Here is an 18,601-nt window from a genome sequence, read left to right as displayed (position 1 = left end):
ACCGTGTTGTCTGGACTGCTCTCGAACTCCTGACCTCAGGTGAGCCCACTACCTTGGCCTCCCAAAGTGTTGCAATTACAGGTGTGAGCCACTTGCCTGGGCAAGGATTAATGTTTTAAAAGAGGCACCAGAGAGGCCCTTGCCCCTTGTACCATGTGAGGACACAGTGAGAAGGCACCATCTCAAAACCCAGAAAGTTGGTCTTTACCACATGTTGAATCTTGTGGCACCCTGATTTTGGACTTCCCAGTCTTTAGAATCATAAGAAACAAATTTCTGTTGATTATAAGCCATCAGTTTATGGCATTTGGTTATAGCAGCCGAAGCGGACAAAGACAGGCCTGGAAGCTCAAGGCATAGTATCTTAAATGATTTTTAACAAAGTGTTTCATGGAAGTCATGGTGGATGCTTTTAATAAGAAAATATTTATTATGGATGAATCTTTAAAGATTGTGGATGTACTTACTCCTTCCCCCTTCTCACTACTGTACTTGACTATTCTTTTTTTTTCTTTCTTTTTTTTTTAAAAAAGAAGAAGGACAGGCTGGGCACGGTGGCTCACGCCTGTAATCCCAGCACTTTGGGAGGTCAAGGAGGGAGGACCACGAGGTCAGGAGATCGAGACCATCCTGGCTAACATGGTGAAACCCCATCTCTACTAAAAATACAAAAAATTAGCCAGGCGTGGTGGCATGCACCTGTAGTCCCAGCTACTCGGGAGACTGAGGCAGGAGAATCGCTTGAACTCTGGAGGCGGAGGTTGCAGTGAGCCAAGATTGAGCCACTGCACTACAGCCTGGGCAACAGAGCGAGACTCCATCTCATAAAAAAAAAAAAAAAAGGAAAAAAAAAAAAAAAGAAGGGCAGACACAGTGGCTCACAGCTGTATTTCTAACACTTTGGAGGCCAAGGAGGGAGGATCAGTTGAGCCCAGAAGTTGGAGACTAGCCTGGGCAACACAGGGAAACCCTGTCTCTACAAAAAATTTTTTTTTTTTTTTAAATTAGCCCGGTGTGGTGGTGAATATCTGTAGTCTCAGTTACTTGGGAGGCTGGGGGCGGGGGTAGGATTACTTGAGCCTGGGAGATCAAGGCTGCAGTGAGCTCTGATTGTGCCACTGCGTTCTAGCCTGGTGACAGAGTAAGACCCCGAAGAAGAAGAAGAAGAAACAAGAAGCCGATGATTAGGAAAAGAAGAAAAAGAAAAAAGATTGTGAATGTGTCAGTTGGAGGGGAAAAGGGAACTTCGGTGGTATAGGGGTAGAGTGCTGAAAGTTTTGAGAAAAATAGTTAATGACAGTGAAAACAATAACAGACAAAATAAAAAGCAACATAATGCAGAAAGGGAGCTTCTGAAAAAAGTTTGAGAGAAAGTCAAATGTATATTGTTAAATAGAACCGAGGTTCAAGCCAGAGACAGTTTCTATAGAGGAGAGAGATCAAGAGAATGTGCAAAGCCCAGACTTTAAGAGGATACTAGAGAGGTTGATATAGTGGAAGAGGTTAGAGTTCTGGATCTGTGTAGATCTGAGTGATCTTGAGTAACAATGACATGCTTTAAATCAACATAGTTTACACATTCACATTTTTCACAATTTATGATGCTTTAGTTACACAGATGAACCACATGGGCTGGACTGTGGGAGGGCGGGTGTTAGATAGGAAAATTGGGGCAATCACAGAACACCTTGCAGAAGCACTTCCTTTACTTGGCATGGTCAGAGTTAGCTCCAGCTGTCACCCCTTCTCTAAAATCTTTACAGATTCCTCAGATTAGAAGCAAGGCCCTTATCATTGTGTACTTTTCATCAGTTATTTGTGGTAAATACCCCTAAGTAGACTAGAACTTCGATGAAGGTAGATCTGGGTCTATTTTGGGTGTTTCAGGCTTTGTCTTGCACACGGTACTTCAATATACTTTTATATTCTTTTTCTCTTCTCTGTTTCCTTGTCCCCTTTGCGTCTTCTCTTCAAGTGTTACTTTGCAAAAGAATTCTTTACGGATCTGGCTAAAATGCAGTTTCAGATTCAGTAGTTCTGCATTTCTTTTTCTTTTCTTTCTTTCTTTTTTTTTTTTTTTTGAGACGGAGTCTCACTCTGTTGTCCAGGCTGGAGTGCAGTGGCGCGATCTCGGCTCATCGCAACCTCCGCCTCCCGGGTTCAAGCGATTCTCCTGCCTCAGCCTCCCGAGTAGCTGGGACTACAGGCGCATGCCACTATGCCTGGCTATTTATTTTTATTTTTATTTTTAGTACAGACGGGGTTTCACCAAGTTAGTCAGGATGGTTTCGGTCTCCTGATCTCGTGATCCGCCCATCTCCGCCTCCCAAAGTGCTGGGATTACAGGCGTGAGCCAACGCGCGCTGCCTAGTTCTGCATTTCTAACAAGTTTTCAGGTGATGCTTATGTTGGTGCTTCTCTGAGACTAATCACACCTTAATTTCCAGAGTGTTAGAAAAACAACCCAAAACAGACTACACAGTGTCAGTGTCCTGGGTTCAAATGTGAATTCTGTTTTTTAGTAACGGTGCGATTGTGGGCAGTGTATGCCTCTTGCTTTCTCTGTAAAATGAGATACACTCGGCACCTGTTGCATGTGTTATTGCGAATATTCCGCAAAATAATGTACATAGCGGGCAGTCAGGTTCGGGTCGCGGTCAGAGTACAATTAATGATAATTACGAATGTGGAGGCGGAGCCGACAACGGAAGGGGTGGAGCGGCGCCAAGCCTTGCGCATGCGCAGTCCTCCTTGAACGCACCTCAGGTGAGACTGCGGCGAGTAGATCCGCCTCGGCGGTGGGATATCGGGGTCCCCAGTGCGACGAGAGTGGGGCGGGCTTCTGCGTGGGGCCTCGTCACAGTTCTGGGGGCATGTAGAAGACAGTCAGGTGTCACTGCCTCAGTTCACTGGAGGCGAGTGTTTCCGGGTCGCTGGCGACCGTGGCCTGGCGGCCGGGCCGTGCTCCGTGCGTGCCCGCGCGTGTCGCCTGCAGGCCCGGGCCGACCGTTCCGCGGGCTAGGGGAGCGCCGAGGGCAGCCGAGGGCACGAGGGAACCGGGGGAAGCGGGAGCTGGGTGAGAACCGCGGCAGGAGCCGGGGGCGCGGAGGCGGCCAGCCTGAGACAGCTCTCTGCCTCTGCTGAAAAGCCGTCCTCTGCACAGCTAGACAGGGAGAGACGTTGCTGCTTGAAACCGCGTTGCCTGCAGACGCTAAGCTGGGAGGCCGCCCCGCACAGGGAAGCAGCCCCGATTCCCTGGAGCGCAGCCCCGGATAAGGGGCTTCCGACCCAGCATTGCACATTTGGCTTGAGCTTATGTCCCCGAGTCGGCTTCTCAGCCCCTTGTGATGTTAACTGCATGACACACGGCCCTGCGCCGAATCTTTCAGAGGCGGCTTCGTGTTAAACTTCACCTAAACTCCTTCCCGGAATGATGCCTGTCCCTGTGCGAGAAGGCAGGCGCTCCTCTGCCGTGTCTCCCTTGCCGCAGCTAGTAAACATCACTTCGTTGTGGGTGGACAGGTGTGCCCCTGGTGTTCTGTAGCAAAGGAACTTGAAGTTTTATCATCGGCCTCCTGAAGCCGGGAGCCTCGGAGTGCAAAACTATATATATATTTTTTGAAAGGTAAATACTTTGTTGTACGATGTTACTTGGAGGCAGCTACGCTCACCACTGTACACCAAGGCAGCTGTCCAGTATTATTCGGACTTATTTTCTTTCCTTTTAACCCTGGCCTACAAATGGACTTTATTTCTTATCATCACCCTCTCATAAAACAAAATTTTACTTCGATTCCTTGAATAATGGAACTGCCTGCAGTCTTTGTTCATCCCTGGAACATTAAAAATAACCCCCCAGCACTTTGGGAGGCCTAGGCGGGCGGATCACGAGGTCAGATCGAAATCATCCTGGCCAACACGGTGAAACCCCGTCTCTACCAAAAAATACAAAAAATTAGCCGGGCGTGGTGGCGGGGGCCTGTAGTCCCAGCTACTCTGGAGGCTGAGGCAGGAGAATGGCGTCAACCTGGGAGGCGGAGCTTGCAGTGAGCGGAGATCGCGCCACTGCACTCCAGCCTGGGCGACAGAGCGAGACTCCGTCTCAAAACAAACAAACCCCCCAAAGAGGCCAGGCGCAGGGGCACACGCCTGTAATACCAGCACTTTGGGAGGCAGAGGCGGGAGGATCACTTGAGGTCAGGACTTCGAGAATAGATTGGTCAACTTGGTGAAACCTCATCTCTACTAAAAGTACAAAAAATTAGCCAGACGTGGTGGCACATGCCTATAATCCCAGCTACTCGGGAGGCTGAAGCAGGAGAATCACTGGAACCCGGGAGACGGAGATTGCAGTGAGCCAAGGTCGCACCACTGCACTCCAGCCTGGGAGACAGCAAGACCCAGTCTCAAAAAAATAAAAATAGGCCAGGCGCGGTGGCACATGCCTGTAATCCTAGCACTTTGGGAGGCTGAGGCCGGTGGATTGCCTGAGCTCAGGAGTTCAAGACCGGCCTGGGCAACAGGGTGAAACCCCGTTTCTACTAAAATACAAAAAATTAGCTGGGCCTGGTGGCGGGAGTCCCAGCTTCCAGCTACTGGGGAGGCTGAGGCAAGAGAATTGCTTGAACCTGGAAGGCGGAGGTTGCAGTGAGCTGAGATGGTGCCACTGCACTCCAGCTTGGGCAACAGAGCGAGACTGTGTCTCCAAAAAAATAAAAAATAACTTCAAGAGAGGCATCTGTATTGAGCATGACTTATTTTTCTGTCAGTCATGTACAGCATTGTAGTGAATGGAGCAAAACAACGGTCCCTTCCCACCAGTCAACTGCCTCTTGGTTGTATATGAATTCCTTCCTTTGCAAATTTCTTTGCTTTGTTTCTTTTAAATAAGAATAGTAAAGTTTTAATCTTTTGGTCTCCAGGGTGATCACATTATCAAAATGAGGGAATTTGGGGGGTGGTGGGGAGGGACACCTGGTAAGATATTAGCAGAATAATCCTACAAAAAAAAGGAAAGTTATTTGATTACACCCACCCTCAGGCATTGAAAAGGGGCGGGAAGTGAATGGAGTAAACACCTGACCACAGCGAGCTGGGACTGAGGACAAAGGAGTACACACAGGTCAATAGAAACATCTGAGATGAAAAACGAGTGGTTCTCCTCTTCTGGACTTTGAGGTTATAAGGAGGCTGGCTAAAAACTTGGGTTTACATTAATTTATTCAGTAAGAGTCTTATAATTCTATTTTCTTAGCTTGTTATCTTTTAATTTGAAAAAGAATAATGACACAAACCTGTTTTCTTGATTAGCTTTTAAAGGAAGACAATCAAGATCTAACCGGTCTGTAGTTTTGCCTCTTATTGGTTCATCACCCAATCAGTTTCCACCCCCTGCCCCCATTTGTATAAAAATTACTGAGAGTGTCTGCTAAAGGGCAGATTATTGGCTCACGCCTGTAATCCCAGCACTTTGGGAGGCTGAGATGGGCGGATTGCTTGAGCTCAGGGGTTTGAGACCAACCTGGGCGACATGTTGAGACCCTGTGTCTACTAAAAATGCAAAAAAATAGCCAGGCATGCCAGTGGTCCCAGCTGCTCAGGAGGCTGAGGTGGGAGGATTGTTTGAGCCCAGTGAGGTGAGACTGTGCTACTGCACTCCAAATGCCTGAACTATAGCACATAATTTATGTTGTATTATTAGTATATATCAGCATATATTAGTATATATTAGTATATATCAGATAGTGTATATATATACTATCTATAATATACATATATAGTATATATAATAGTATATATTAGTATATGTTGTATTAATAAATGAAGAACTCCAGCCCTAGAAAATGTAGAACCTCTTCAGAAAAATCTTACTTTTGTAGGGCACTTTACAAAGAAGAGCTGTTCACATATTGTGTCCGTTTAGATTATTTCTTAATTCCCAGTGCAGCTAAAAAATTAACCTATCTTCCCCATTCTGTTTTCCTACACAGTTAAAAAATTTAAGTTCTGTAAATTGTTTTTTACAATGCTTTCTTGCATTTTATCTCTTTCCTGTGCTTTATCCAATTTTGTCTTTGGTTCATCATGCCCCTTAGGCATGGAGTTTGAAAACTAGGTATGTAGGATGCCTAAACCAAAAAAGTATACCATAGTATTGAAGTCTTATTCCCATACAGATAAGCCATTCAAATTGTGGGAATGAATTTGAGTTATTAGAGAAATGATAATAGTAGTTTAAATATGCTCATTCAGGTTTACACATATCTGTTAATTTTAAATTTAGGATGGCCCGTACTTTGGAACCACTAGCAAAGAAGATCTTTAAAGGAATTTTGGTAGCCGAACTTGTAGGCCTTTTTGGAGCATATTTTTTGTTTAGCAAGATGCACACAAGCCAAGGTAATCATAATTCAGAAGTTAATGCTTTCTAAAGGGGTATAGTTTTGCTAATCCATTTTATGTGTTAAATGGCAATGGCATTTTTGGAGAAATTGGTTCTTCAGATTCAAGATATTAGACATTTTTATGGGCATAACAGGAATCAAAGTATTCATTATTGTAGACTAGATGACTCTCACTTCTCCCTTAAAAATTTTGTTTGTGGGCTAAGGGAAAAATTTCATACCTCCATGGGTTTTACTTTTGGGGAGGGTAGAGCAAGTGTCCTTGGTCGGGCTTAGTTTGGAAGCACAGATGGAGGAAACTTAGCCTGCCCATTACACTTCATTGTTTGGTAGACTAAGAAAGTAACTGGTTACTGCTGTTTTCTCGGAGTAACAGTTTTCTCAGGCTATAGTATTCTTCCTAGGCATCAACAGTGGGCACTAAAAGACTTTCACATGCTATGGCTGAAAGTGCTTTAACATTTTTCTTGGGGAAATTTTATATTAGAGCCCTCAACTTTTTAAATTAGGAAGTGATTTTTCCCAAAAACAAGGAATAGTCCTGGCATGATAGCCATCTTTGAAACTTGTCACAGTCTTCCTCAGCGTACTTTGTTGGAACGCTGTACCAAAATGCTACTGGATACTCACAAAATCTTTTCTTTTCAACTCTAAGAAAGGGTATAAAGAAAACATCCCAACAGTATTTAAAAGCAAATTAAAGCTTGGGATGAATTTTAAAAACTGGTCATGGCTGGGTGTGGTGGATCACACTTGTAATTCCAGCACTTTGGGAAGTCAAGGTGGAAGGACTGCTTGAGCCCTGTCTGGGCAACATAGCAAGACCCTGTATCTTAAGGGGGGGGAAAAAAAAAAGACTGGGTATGGTGGTGTGCTCCTGTAGTCCCAGCTACTCGGGAGGTTGAGGCAGGAGGCTCCCTTAAGCCCCGTCCCAGCTATTTGACCTTCACTGAGGTAGGAGGCTCTCTTGAGCCCAACCCAGGGAGGTCTAGGCAATGGTGGGCTGTGATTGTGCCACTGTACTACAGCCTGGGCAACAGGGAGAGAGATCCTGTCTCAAAAAAACAAAAACAAACGGAGAAGGACCGTAAAACAAATTTCTAATCTATATGGTTCCCATCATATGGACCCTAAAGCTAGCATTAAATTGTGGCTGTATGTGTTAATAATGAATTTCTGTTCATATCTAATTTCAAGACATCCTTTTTTCCATCAGATTTCAGGCAAACAATGAGCAAGAAATATCCCTTCATCTTGGAAGGTATGTTTTTCCTTAAGTAAAAATAAGTATAAAACAACTTCTTCAGGTAACCTATAAATTATGTAGTAATTTCTTTACAAGGCATTTCTAACAATACTATTCACATCTATTTTAGTTCTTCTGAGACTAAATTCTCATCTATACTAGTGAGAAAATTAGGTAATGGGCTGGATTCTGAATTCTTCTAGGGGTTAAGAATGTAAACTCTGGAATCATTCATATATGAGGTGACAGAATCAAACCACAGTTTAAACGTTTGGTTTTAAAAGATCAGTTTCATCTCAGGTTTGCTAACTTCTTGGAGCTGTCTCTTTCTCTGTCAAGTAGATAAAGACTGAACAAGATAACATCATGTAGTTACGTGAAATAGTGCTCATTACAACGATCAGAGACGCCAGGGCTTATATGTGAAGTCTGTAATCCTCCTGTCTTCTTTTTCATTTTGTTATGTAGCAATATGGAAAAAAGAAGTTTTTTTTTCCAATATGTTTAATTTTAACAATGTTTCCACATGACTTTATAAATGAGAGCTATTTTTATTTATAGTTTATTACAAATCCACTGAGAAGTCTGGAATGTATGGAATCAGAGAGCTGGATCAAAAAACATGGTTGAACAGCAAAAATTAGATGTAAGTAGAATTTCAATTTATAATTTACATTAATAACTCTCATTTCCTTTGCTTTTTAGTTTTTTGAGTGGTTTTAATCCTCTTTTTAAAATGTTTCTTTTTCTTGATGATACTTTTTACATCTCTGTTGTGTAGCCAGTCATCACGTTCAGCCTCCCATCTAAGCTGCTTGAGACCTTTGGGAGAAGAAAAGATGAGTGTACTACCACACTGTAGACTCCTGGCGGTCCCACAGAACATGCTGCTGAGTCACAGGAACTTCTAGCCTGCCTTGGCCTGCCGTTTCCCACCCACTATACAAACCCACTGCTTGTTTGTTGCTTTTCTTCTCATATTTATTGTCAAAGATTAATGTTTCATAAAGAAATGACTAAGGAAGGAAAAGAAACAAATGCTCTAAAGATCTTCTTTCCCCAAGCAGTTTTACTGGTGAAATAAAAACCAGTAACAATCAATATCAGAAATAATTAAAATGTCTATAAACATGTAAAGTTACTTAGCAAACTCATGCTATATAAAAATGGCTCACTTCCCTAAAAAAAAGTAATTTTTGTAGTCTGCAAGTTTTTTTTGTTTTTGTTTTTTTGCTGTATATACTTGTTAATCTTACATGTTCTCCTGAGAGAAGATAAAGCCATTCCTTCCAGGTTATAAAGTACCATGAAAAGGTCTTTCAAAAATATTCCTATCAACCAGGCACGGTGGCTCACGCCAGTAATCTCAGCACTTTGGGAGGCCAAGGTGGGCGGGTCACTCGAGGTCAGGAGTCCGAGACCAGCCTGGCCAACATGGTGAAACCCCCTCTCTACTAAAAATACAAACATTAGCTGGGCGTGGTGGTGCATGCCTGTAATCCCAGCTACTTGGGAGGCTGAGGCAGGAGAATTGCTTGAACCTGGGAGATGGAGGTTGCAGTGAGCCAAGATTATGTCACTGCATTCCAGCCTGGGCGAGGGAGTAAGACGTTGTCTCAAAAAAAAAATTAAATTAAATTTAAAAAATTTCCTATCTTCTGAAGTTCTAAGCCAAAGCTATTTTTAAAACATCAATAAAAAAATTTAAGTTACTTACTTGCATTATCTTTGTTAGCCATGGCATTCATGCCAATGTTATCAAACTTGGATCCCATATTTTCATCCAATAGATGGCCAAACTTAAACAAAAAGATAAATTTATTAGAAAACTAAAAATAATGTAGAATAGCTAGACTCTCAGAACGGTACATTAGCCTTACCTCTTCAGCAGATACAAATAGGCTGGAATCATTGAAGTTTCTTTTCTTTTTTCTTGGCCCTAAAAAAATTTGTAAGTCTACATTATTCAATTATAAATCTAATGATTTTTTAAAAATGCAATGCAACATGATTTTATTTTAAAAATTATACTTGGGTAAAAACACAATTGCAATAATCTTCTAGCACCATTAGGTAGCTGGCATTTAAATATAATTTGTTAGTATATAATATTTTTAAAAAGCTAACAACATCCTAATAGAACTGTTCAGATGACAAGAGTGTCTTCTTGCTTTTCAGATTTGGCCAGTGATCGAAGTTTACCCATAAGGGAAATAACACAGTTATCAAGCAATAGTAAAGTTATCAGTTTGACATGGATGGGTTTTGAAATACTTAAGACAAAACATAAAATTTAGTTCAGGGGTCTTATTCTTTGGAGTGAAAGGAAATTGAAAGTATGTTTATTATGCTGTAAATGAAGTTCTGTTTATAACACTGAAAGAGGTTCTCCTTTAAACCACACCTACCTGTAGTACTGAAAGTATAAACTTTTCCTGAAAAGTCTCTTTTCCTGAAACAATTATTCAAACTCTGCATCTCTGATATCAATGCCTCTAGCAGTACTAGAGCTGTATTTTAAAAAGAGCTTTACTAAATACACATCATAACATTCAGCTATTATGTGTATTAACGCATTTAAGTGTATTAATGCATTTTAGTAAATTTACAGACTTGTTCAACCACAACCACAGTCTGATTTTAGAACATTTCCATCAACTTCAAAAGATCCTTGGTGCCATTTGTAGTCCTCCAACCCACCTCCAATCTATCTTGTTTCTATGACTTGCCTTTTCTGGCTGTTTCATATAAATGGGATCATATGACATGTGGTTTCCTGTATCTGGCTTTTTTTCATTTAGCATAACGTTTTTGAGGCTCATCCATGTTGTAGTACTCCATGCCATGTTGTGGGCTACATAATATTCCATTGTATGGATATACCACATTTTACTTATCAGTTAATGGACATTTAGGTTGTGTCCACTTTTTGGCATTAATAGTGCCACTATGAACAATCATGTACAAGTCTTTGTATCAGAGCCACTTTTGATAAAATAGTTTCTAAAGCATTTCATCTTCATTATTATTAGGGTGATATGTTACTTGATAGCTGTATAATACACATTTGCATGCATTAGGAAGGTTTTTTTGGGTTTTATTCATCCTGTAGCGATGCATCTGTGACCTCAAAGAGTAGGCACTTCTGTACTGTGCTGGTTCCTTAGTTTCTTTTATCCTGCTCCCGCCGCCACTTCAGCCTCAAGTGTGCAACACCATGCCTAGCTAATTTTTGATTTTTGATTTTTTTTTTTTTTTTTTGAGACAGAGTCTCACTTTGTTGCCAGGCTGGAGTGCAGGGGCACGATCTCGGCTTACTGCAACCTCTGCCTCCTGGGTTCAAGCGATTTTCCTGCCTCAGCCTCCCAAGTAGCTGGGCCTACAAGTGCGTGCCAGCACGCCCAGCTAATTTTTGTATTTTTAGTAGAGCTAGGGTTTCATCATGTTGGCCAGGATGGTCTTGATCTCTTGACCTTGTGATCTACCCGCCTTGCCCCCCCAAAGTGCTGGGATTACAGGCGTGAGCCACCACGCCCGGCCATTTTTGATTTTTTGTAGAGATAGCGTCTCCTTGTGTTGCCCAGGCTGATTAAAGCTTCTATAAGGTATGTTTATTCTTAAGGATATCTACTCTAACACTTGCAAATGTAGGGTGATCAATCAGTAAATTAATACATCTGAATCAATTAATGAATCTGTTTAAAATTCCTTGCCTCTTTTTGTTTCAATCAGTTTTGTTGGGTATTCTTTAATCTGCATCCAAAACTATTATCAATTGAGATCTGAAATCCTTTCAGGCTAATGTCTTCTGAAACAGTACTTTACTATTTGAAACAAGCTGAGAGAGCATCTTTTTTTAACATTAAAAAATTTTTTCTTCTCCTCAAATTCCTTTTACCAGCATCTTTTAATAATAGGCTCAGTAGAACTTGAAGTAAAGCAACACTTCTTTTCTGAGGGATGGTCTTGAGAAAAACTGCCTATATCTCATCTTATGCTAATATTAAAACAGGATCTTAGACACTCAAGGGAAGACAAAATCTGGAAGACAACATATTACAATTTAAATATATATCAGTTAAATCATCTAGTCATTAGGGGACTAAGGAATTGACAGCAGTATTTGAAAGAGTTGATAAAATTTTGTAGGCATGAGTTTCTGAAACACTACTACCAATATGTAAATGAAACTTTTTAAAACATTATTTTTAACTTTGCAGATCTATTTTTAGTCATCAGTATTTAGCAGTAACAGAAGCCAGAGAGGCACTTGAGGCAAAGTATGTATAGTGCTTTCTACATTTTTATCAAAAATCTTAAGACTGTTACCTGATATAGCACTTTTTTCTTTTATTAGCACCTTGTAAGTGTTACACTGTGAAGCATAATCTTGTAAGATATACTTTGAAAAATGTTAAAGAATATATTAGCAGAAAGAACAGTTCGTATCATAATAAAGGAGCATGGATTATTGCAAGGGTCAAATGGCAAAGAATAATGGTTGAGAAAAGAAAAAGATAACAGGTGTCTGAAAAATCCAGGGTTTTATAATTGAGTGGTTTAAAGATGAATGAGCAGAGATTAGCATGTGAATCTCTGGACTAGGTAAGGAAGATCTGCATTCAAATATGAGTAGGCACCATCCAATATGCTGGGGCCTTGGAGAGAACAAAACATAGCAGAGGCAAACATTTCGATCTGCTGTGCTGAGGAGGAAAATGGTGGATAAGGGGACAGGACTAACATGCAGCTCCCACATGGACGGACAGAACAGCGTGTGGCAATGTGTTTAGTCTCCTTAATCAAAATAATTATCAGCTAAGAATTTGGTATCCAACAAAACCAAGCTTCATAAATGAAGGAGAGATCTATGCTGAGAATTCGCCACTACCAAGCCGGCACTACAAGAAATGCTGAAAGGAGTTCTAAATCTTTTTTTTTTTTTGAGATGGAATCTTGCTCTGCCATCCAGGCTGGAGTGCAGTGGTGCAATCTTGGCTCAGTGTGACCTCTGCCTAATGGGTTCAAGTGATTTTTGTGCCTCAGCCTTCTGAGTAGCTGGGATTATAGGGGCTTACCAACATGCCCAGCTAATTTTTGTATTTTTTGTAGATACGGGGTTTTGCCATGTTGGCCAAGCTGGTCTTGATCTCCTGACTTCAGGTGATGCCCGCCTGGGCCTCTCAAAGTGCTAGGACTTCAGGCGTGAGCCACTACACTCAGCCTAGGAATTCTAAATCTTGAAACAAAACCTTGAAGTACACCAAAATAGAGCCTCCTTAAAACATAAATCTCAAAGGGCCTATAAAATAACAATGAAAAAACAACATCAAAGTATTCAAGCAACAACTAGCATGATGAATAGAACAGTACCTCACATCTCAAATAATAATGTTGGATGTAAATGGCCTAAATGCTCCTCTTAAAAGGTACAGAATGTGAGATTGGACCACCAACCAAGAATCTGCTGTGTTCAGGAGACTCACCTAACACATGACTCACATAAACTTAAAGTAAAGGGGTAGAAAAAGATATTCCATGCAAATGGAAACCAAAAGCAAGCAGAAGTAGCTATTCTTATATCAGACAAAACAGACTTTAAAGCAACAACAGCTAAAAAAAGACAGAGGGACATTACATACTACTAAAATGATTAGTTCAACAAGAAATATCATAATTCTAAATATATATGCATCTACCACCAGAGCTCCCAAATTTATAAAACCATTACTATTAGACCGAAGAAATTAGATAGATGGCAACACAATAATAGTGGGTGACTTCAATACTTCACTGACAGCCTTAGACAGGTCTTCAAGACAGAGTCAACAAAGAAACAATGGACTTAACACCCTAGAACAAATGGATTTAACAGATACCTACGGAATATTCTACCCAAAAACTGCAGAATATACGTTATTTTCATCAGCACATGGAGCATTCTCAAGGATAGACCATATGGTGGGCCACAAGTCTCAATAAACTTAAGAAAACTGAAATTGTATCAAGTACCCTCTCACACCACAGTGGAATACAATTGGAAATTAACTCCAAAAGGAACCCTCAAAACTATATACAAATACATGGAAATTTAATACTCTGCTCTTGAATGATCTTTGAGTCAACAATGAAATGAAGATGGAAATTAAAATATTTTTTTGAACTGAACAGTGACACAACCTATCAAAACCTCTGGGATACAGCAAAAGTGGCACTACTTTTAGTAAGTTCACAGCATTAAATGTCTACATCAAAAAGTCTGAAAGAGCATAAACAGACAATCTAAGCTTATGCCTCAAGTAACTAGAGAAACAAGAACAAATCAAACTCAAACCCAGCAGAAGAAAAGAAATAAAGATCAGAGCAGAACTAAACAAAACTGAAAAAACACTACAAAAGATAAATGAAACAAAAAGCTGGTTCTGTGGAAAAATAAAGAAAATTGGTAGACCATTAGCAAGATTAACCAAAAAAAGAAGAGAGAAGATCCGAATAAGCTCAATTAGAAATGAAATGGGAGAGACAACAACTGATACCACAGAAATACAAAAGATCATTCAAGGCTACTATGAACACCTTTATGCACACAAACTAGAAAACCGAGATAAAATGGATAAATTCCTGGAAATATACAACCCTTCTAGATTAAACCAGAAAGAAAGAGAAACTCTGAACGGACCAATAACAAGTAGCATGATTGAAACAGTAATAAAAAAAACTGCCAATAAAACAAGGTCCAGGACCTGATGGATTCACAGCTGAATTCTATCAGACATTCAAAGAATTGGTACCAATCCTACTGAAACTATTCCAAAAGATAGGGAAAGAGGGAATCCTCCCTAAATCATTCAATGAAGCCAATATCAGCCTAATTCCAAAATCAGGAAATGACGTAACAAAAGAAGACTACAGACCAATATTCCCGATGAACACAGATGCAAAAACCCTCAACAAAATACTAGCTAACCGAATCCAACAGCGTATCAGAAAGATAATATACCATGATGAAGTGGGTTTCATGCCAGGGATACGGGACTGGTTTAACATATGCAAGTCAATAAATGTGATACACCACATAAACAACTAAAAACAAAATTCATATGATCATCTCAATAGATGCAAAAAAGCATTTGACAAAATCAAGCATCCCTTTATGATTAAAACCCTAAGCGAAATTGGCACAGAAGGGACATACCTTAAAGTAATGAAAGCCATCTATGATAAACCCATAGCCAACATTATACTGAACAGGGAAAAGTTGAAAGCATTCCCCCTGAGAACTGGAAAAAGACAGGGATGCCCACTTTCACTGCTTCTATTCAGCATAGTACTGGAAATCCTAGCCAGTGCAATTGGACAAGAGAAAGAAATGGCATTCATTCATATCAGTAAAGACGAAGTCAAACTGTCACTATTCACCAGTGATATGATAGTATACCTAGAAAACCCTAAAGACTCATGCAAAAAGCTCCTAGATCTGATAAATAAATTCAGCAGTTTCAGGATACAAAATCAATGTACACAAATCAGTAGCACTGCTATACACCAACAGCAACCAAGCTGAGAATCAAATCAATTACTCAACCCTCCTTACAACACCTGCCAAAAAAAATAATAATACTTAGGAATATACCTAATCAAGGAGGTGAAAGATCTCTAAAAGGAAAACTACAAAACATTGCTGAAAGACACCATAGACACACACACAAATGGAAACACATCCCATGTTCATGGATGGGTAGAATCAATATTGTGAAAATGACCATACTGCCAAAAGCAATCTATGAATTTAATGTAATTCCCATCAAAATGCCATCATCATTCTTCACAGAACTAGGAAAAAACAATCCTGAAATTCATATGGAACAAAATAAGAATCTGCATAGCCAAGCAAGACTAAACAAAAAGAACAAATCTGGAGGTATCTCATTACCTGACTTCAAACTATACTGCTAGGCTATTGTTACCAAAATAGCATGGTACTTGTATAAAAACAGGCCTGTAGACCAATGGAACAGAATAGAGAACCCAGAAATAAAGCCAAATACTTACAACCATTTGATCTTCGACAAAGCAAACAAAAACATAAAGCGGGGAAAGGACACCCTGTTCAACCAATGGTGCTGGGATAACTGGCAAGCCACATGTAGGAGAATTAAACGGATCCTCATTTCTCACCTTATGCAGAAAACTCAAGATGGATCAAAGACTTAAATCTAAGAACTGAAACTATAAAAATTCTAGAAGGTAACATTGGAAAAACTCTTCTAGACATTGGCTTAAGCAGAGTTCACAACCAAGAACCTAAATGCAAATGCAACAAAAACAAATAGATGGGACTTAATTAAGCTAAAAAGCTTCTGCACAGCAAAAGAAATAACCAGCAGAGTAAACAGACAACCCAGAGTGGGAGAAAATCTTCGTAAACTATGCATCCGAGAAAGGACCAATGTCCAGAATCTACAAAGAACTCAAAAAAGTCAGCAAGAAAAAATCCCATCAAAAAGTGGGCTAAGGATATGAACAGACAATTCTCAAAAAATACACAAATGGTCAAGAAACATATGAAGAAATGCTCAACATCCCTAATTATCAGGGAAATGCAAATCAAAGCCACAGTGCAATACCACCTTACTCCTGCAAGAATAGCCATAGTTTAAAAATAAAAAAAATTTCAGATGTTGGCGTGGATGTGGTAATAAGGGAACACTTTTACACTGCTGGTGGGAATGTAAACTAGTACAACCACTATGGTAAACAGTATGTAGAGTCTTTAAATAACTGAAAGGAGAACTATCATTTGATCTAGCAATCCCACCACTGAGTATCTACCCAGAGGAAAATAAGTCATTATATAAAAAAGACACTTACACATGCACGTTTATAGCAGCACAATCTGCAACTGCAAAAATATGGAACCAACGTAAATGCCCATCAACTAATGAGTGGATAAAGAAAATGTGCTATACATATACCATGGAATGCTACTCACCCATGAAAAGGAGAGAAATAATGGCATTTGTAGCAAACTGAATAGAGCTGGAGACCATTATTTTAAGCGAAGTAATTCAGGAGTGGAAAACCAAACATTCTATGTTCTCAGTTATAAATGGGAGCTAAGCAATGACGATGCAAAGGCTTAAGAATGATATAATGGACTCTGGGGACTTGGGGGGAAGAGTGGGAAGTAGTAGGGGATAAGAGTACACATTGGGTGCAGTGTATTGCTTGGGTGATGGGTGCACCAAAATCTCAGAAATCGCCACTAAAGAACTTACCCATGTAACCAAACACCCTACCTGTTCCCCCAAAACAATGGAAATAATGATAAAAAATTTAAAAAAATCAATGAAAAGATGATCTAGAGATATTTGAATGCAAGAAACAATTCAAAATGTGGAAAATAATTTCCACTTAACACCTTTCTTAAAAACAACCCCCACCCACCCCTGGATTTTATTAACCAAATTTAGGAGAGTTAATTTCCCAAAATGATAATGACACCTCTCACATCGATACTGCTTTTAAAAGATACTGAATGCATTTTCTTACCTTGAAATGAGCCAGCAAAGTCAAAATCATTTGTACCTTTTCTCTTGCTTCTCTTAGTATTGACTTTGGAGTGGACTTCAAGTTCTGTTACATGAAGAAATTTGCTATTAAGCAACTGAAAAACAATAGGACTGGAAAATATTACTCCAAGATATGCTAAAATCTTTATTCTAATGTAAGGCACTGTACTGCTATTCCATGTGGGTTTCATAATCCCACTAGCATAGGCTTGAGGACAGACTGAGAGCAAGACTCTAAGAATTGGCATAGTTATAATATTTTGTGCAAATACAAAATTTTCTAAATAGCTTCATTAATAAGACCAAATAATATAAAACCCCTTAAAACAAGAAACTTCTGCTGTGGTTCAGAATAAGTAGAAGAAGAATGTTAGGCAGGCATGTGCATGCTGGAGGTATGTGAAAGGACAGAAAGGTCAGACAACAGTCCAGAGACAATTCTGGGTGTTCCTTGCTAATTTACAACAAGATAAAATATTCACCTTCATCTATGCTGGGCTATGATGAATACTGATTAACTTTTATAGACTGCTAATTACTATTAAAAAATGGCAGCATTTCAGCTCAACATGTATTGTACAGAGAAGCTAGTTGCTGGTTAAAGTAAAAGTCCAAAACTCAAAAAACTGCTTAAAAGAAAACACACACAACACACAATAAAAACCCTTCAGCTCCAAATAAGAAGGGAAAAGGTCCCATTTAAGTTTCTGGCTGACATGAATATTAATTTGAACACAAGGCTTTATTAAAAACCTTTAGCAGAAAAACTAACTTAAGGCTGAGGAAGTGAGGAAGACACAGTTTATGTCTTATTTTAAAAAATGCTTACCTGGAACGCTCTCATTTTCATCATCTAACACATCCATGAATGTTCCTCCATCTTCATCAATTTCAGCAAATTCTTCATCATCCATACTTCCTAAAGAAACTTCATCGTCATCCAGGTTACCAAGTTCACCATCACTACCTTCTGAATCTTCATCTAATGTGTTATCCTTAGCTCCTTTTGTTCTCTTTTTCACGTTACTGGAAAAAAACACAATTTGTAATACAAAAGGAGGCAGTATTTTCTAAAGTAGTGTTTTGTTGACTACTAGGGCAGTAGGCTATTAAATGACTTAGAGGAGAAAGCTTTGCAGACTGCTTAGAGTAAGTAATAACGTGCTTTATAAAGGTCAAAGATGAAAGTACTGTATCTACTTCCCAAACTTGAATACATTTCCCCTTTATGTCATATAGTTCTGTGGTCTACTGTTCTGACGGACAATTTGGGAAATGCTAGAAAAATAGGAAGGAGAAGATAGAAGTATGTTACCCAGCAAAATCCATGTCATCCTTTCCAGAGCTGAAACAGTTATCATCTTCAAATGTGTCTGCCA

General features: G+C 39.8%; 4 protein-coding genes across 8 annotated transcripts in view; 2 read left to right on the top strand and 2 right to left on the bottom strand.

Annotated features, from left to right (window-relative positions):
- The window catches only part of SULT6B1 (sulfotransferase family 6B member 1), a 31,498-nt gene extending 29,027 nt beyond the window's left edge, over positions 1-2,471 (bottom strand). The window contains exon 1 of the mRNA XM_045369491.2: positions 2,270-2,471. Coding sequence (XP_045225426.1) covers positions 2,270-2,317 — 48 coding nt within the window. The 5' untranslated portion in view covers positions 2,318-2,471. The remainder of the gene's footprint in view (positions 1-2,269) is intronic.
- The window catches only part of NDUFAF7 (NADH:ubiquinone oxidoreductase complex assembly factor 7), a 172,458-nt gene that overhangs the window by 119,799 nt on the left and 34,058 nt on the right, over positions 1-18,601 (top strand). The gene's annotated exons all lie outside the window — the stretch shown is intronic.
- Positions 2,734-10,415, top strand: CEBPZOS (CEBPZ opposite strand). 4 transcript variants are annotated; one of them, XM_045369494.3, is made up of 6 exons: positions 2,734-2,766; positions 3,390-3,625; positions 6,284-6,399; positions 7,621-7,665; positions 8,212-8,296; positions 8,432-10,415. In XM_045369494.3, the coding sequence occupies exons 3-5, from the start codon at positions 6,285-6,287 to the stop codon at positions 8,292-8,294; spliced, it is 243 nt and encodes an 80-aa protein (XP_045225429.1). In that variant the 5' UTR covers positions 2,734-2,766; positions 3,390-3,625; position 6,284; the 3' UTR covers positions 8,295-8,296; positions 8,432-10,415. The 4 variants fall into 4 exon arrangements, with proteins under 4 accessions (XP_045225429.1, XP_045225427.1, XP_065383254.1 ...); XM_065527183.2 differs by lacking the exon at positions 2,734-2,766 and adding an exon at positions 5,042-5,225 and having other exon boundaries at positions 2,933-3,625; XM_045369492.3 differs by lacking the exon at positions 3,390-3,625.
- The window catches only part of CEBPZ (CCAAT enhancer binding protein zeta), a 27,864-nt gene continuing 17,556 nt past the window's right edge, over positions 8,294-18,601 (bottom strand). The window contains exons 11-16 of the mRNA XM_005576123.5: positions 18,538-18,595; positions 18,052-18,248; positions 17,203-17,286; positions 9,531-9,589; positions 9,368-9,449; positions 8,294-8,472 (exon numbers count right to left, since the gene is read on the bottom strand). Of these exons, the coding sequence (XP_005576180.3) occupies positions 8,336-8,472; positions 9,368-9,449; positions 9,531-9,589; positions 17,203-17,286; positions 18,052-18,248; positions 18,538-18,595 (617 nt within the window). The 3' untranslated portion in view covers positions 8,294-8,335. The remainder of the gene's footprint in view (positions 8,473-9,367; positions 9,450-9,530; positions 9,590-17,202; positions 17,287-18,051; positions 18,249-18,537; positions 18,596-18,601) is intronic.

This window comes from Macaca fascicularis, chromosome 13, assembly GCF_037993035.2.
Source record: "Macaca fascicularis isolate 582-1 chromosome 13, T2T-MFA8v1.1".
NCBI classification, from domain to species: Eukaryota; Metazoa; Chordata; class Mammalia; order Primates; family Cercopithecidae; genus Macaca; species Macaca fascicularis.
Note: the sequence above shows the minus strand (reverse complement) of the source record. Positions and strands in the feature narration are given on the sequence as shown.

Coding starts and splice junctions, on each gene's coding strand:
- CEBPZOS (XM_045369492.3), top strand. CDS start 6,285: ATGGCCCGTACTTTGGAACCACTAGCAAAGAAGATCTTTAAAGGAATT. Junction 6,400..7,620: donor CAAGATGCACACAAGCCAAG/GTAATCATAATT, acceptor TTTTTCCATCAG/ATTTCAGGCAAACAATGAGC. Junction 7,666..8,211: donor ATATCCCTTCATCTTGGAAG/GTATGTTTTTCC, acceptor TTTTATTTATAG/TTTATTACAAATCCACTGAG.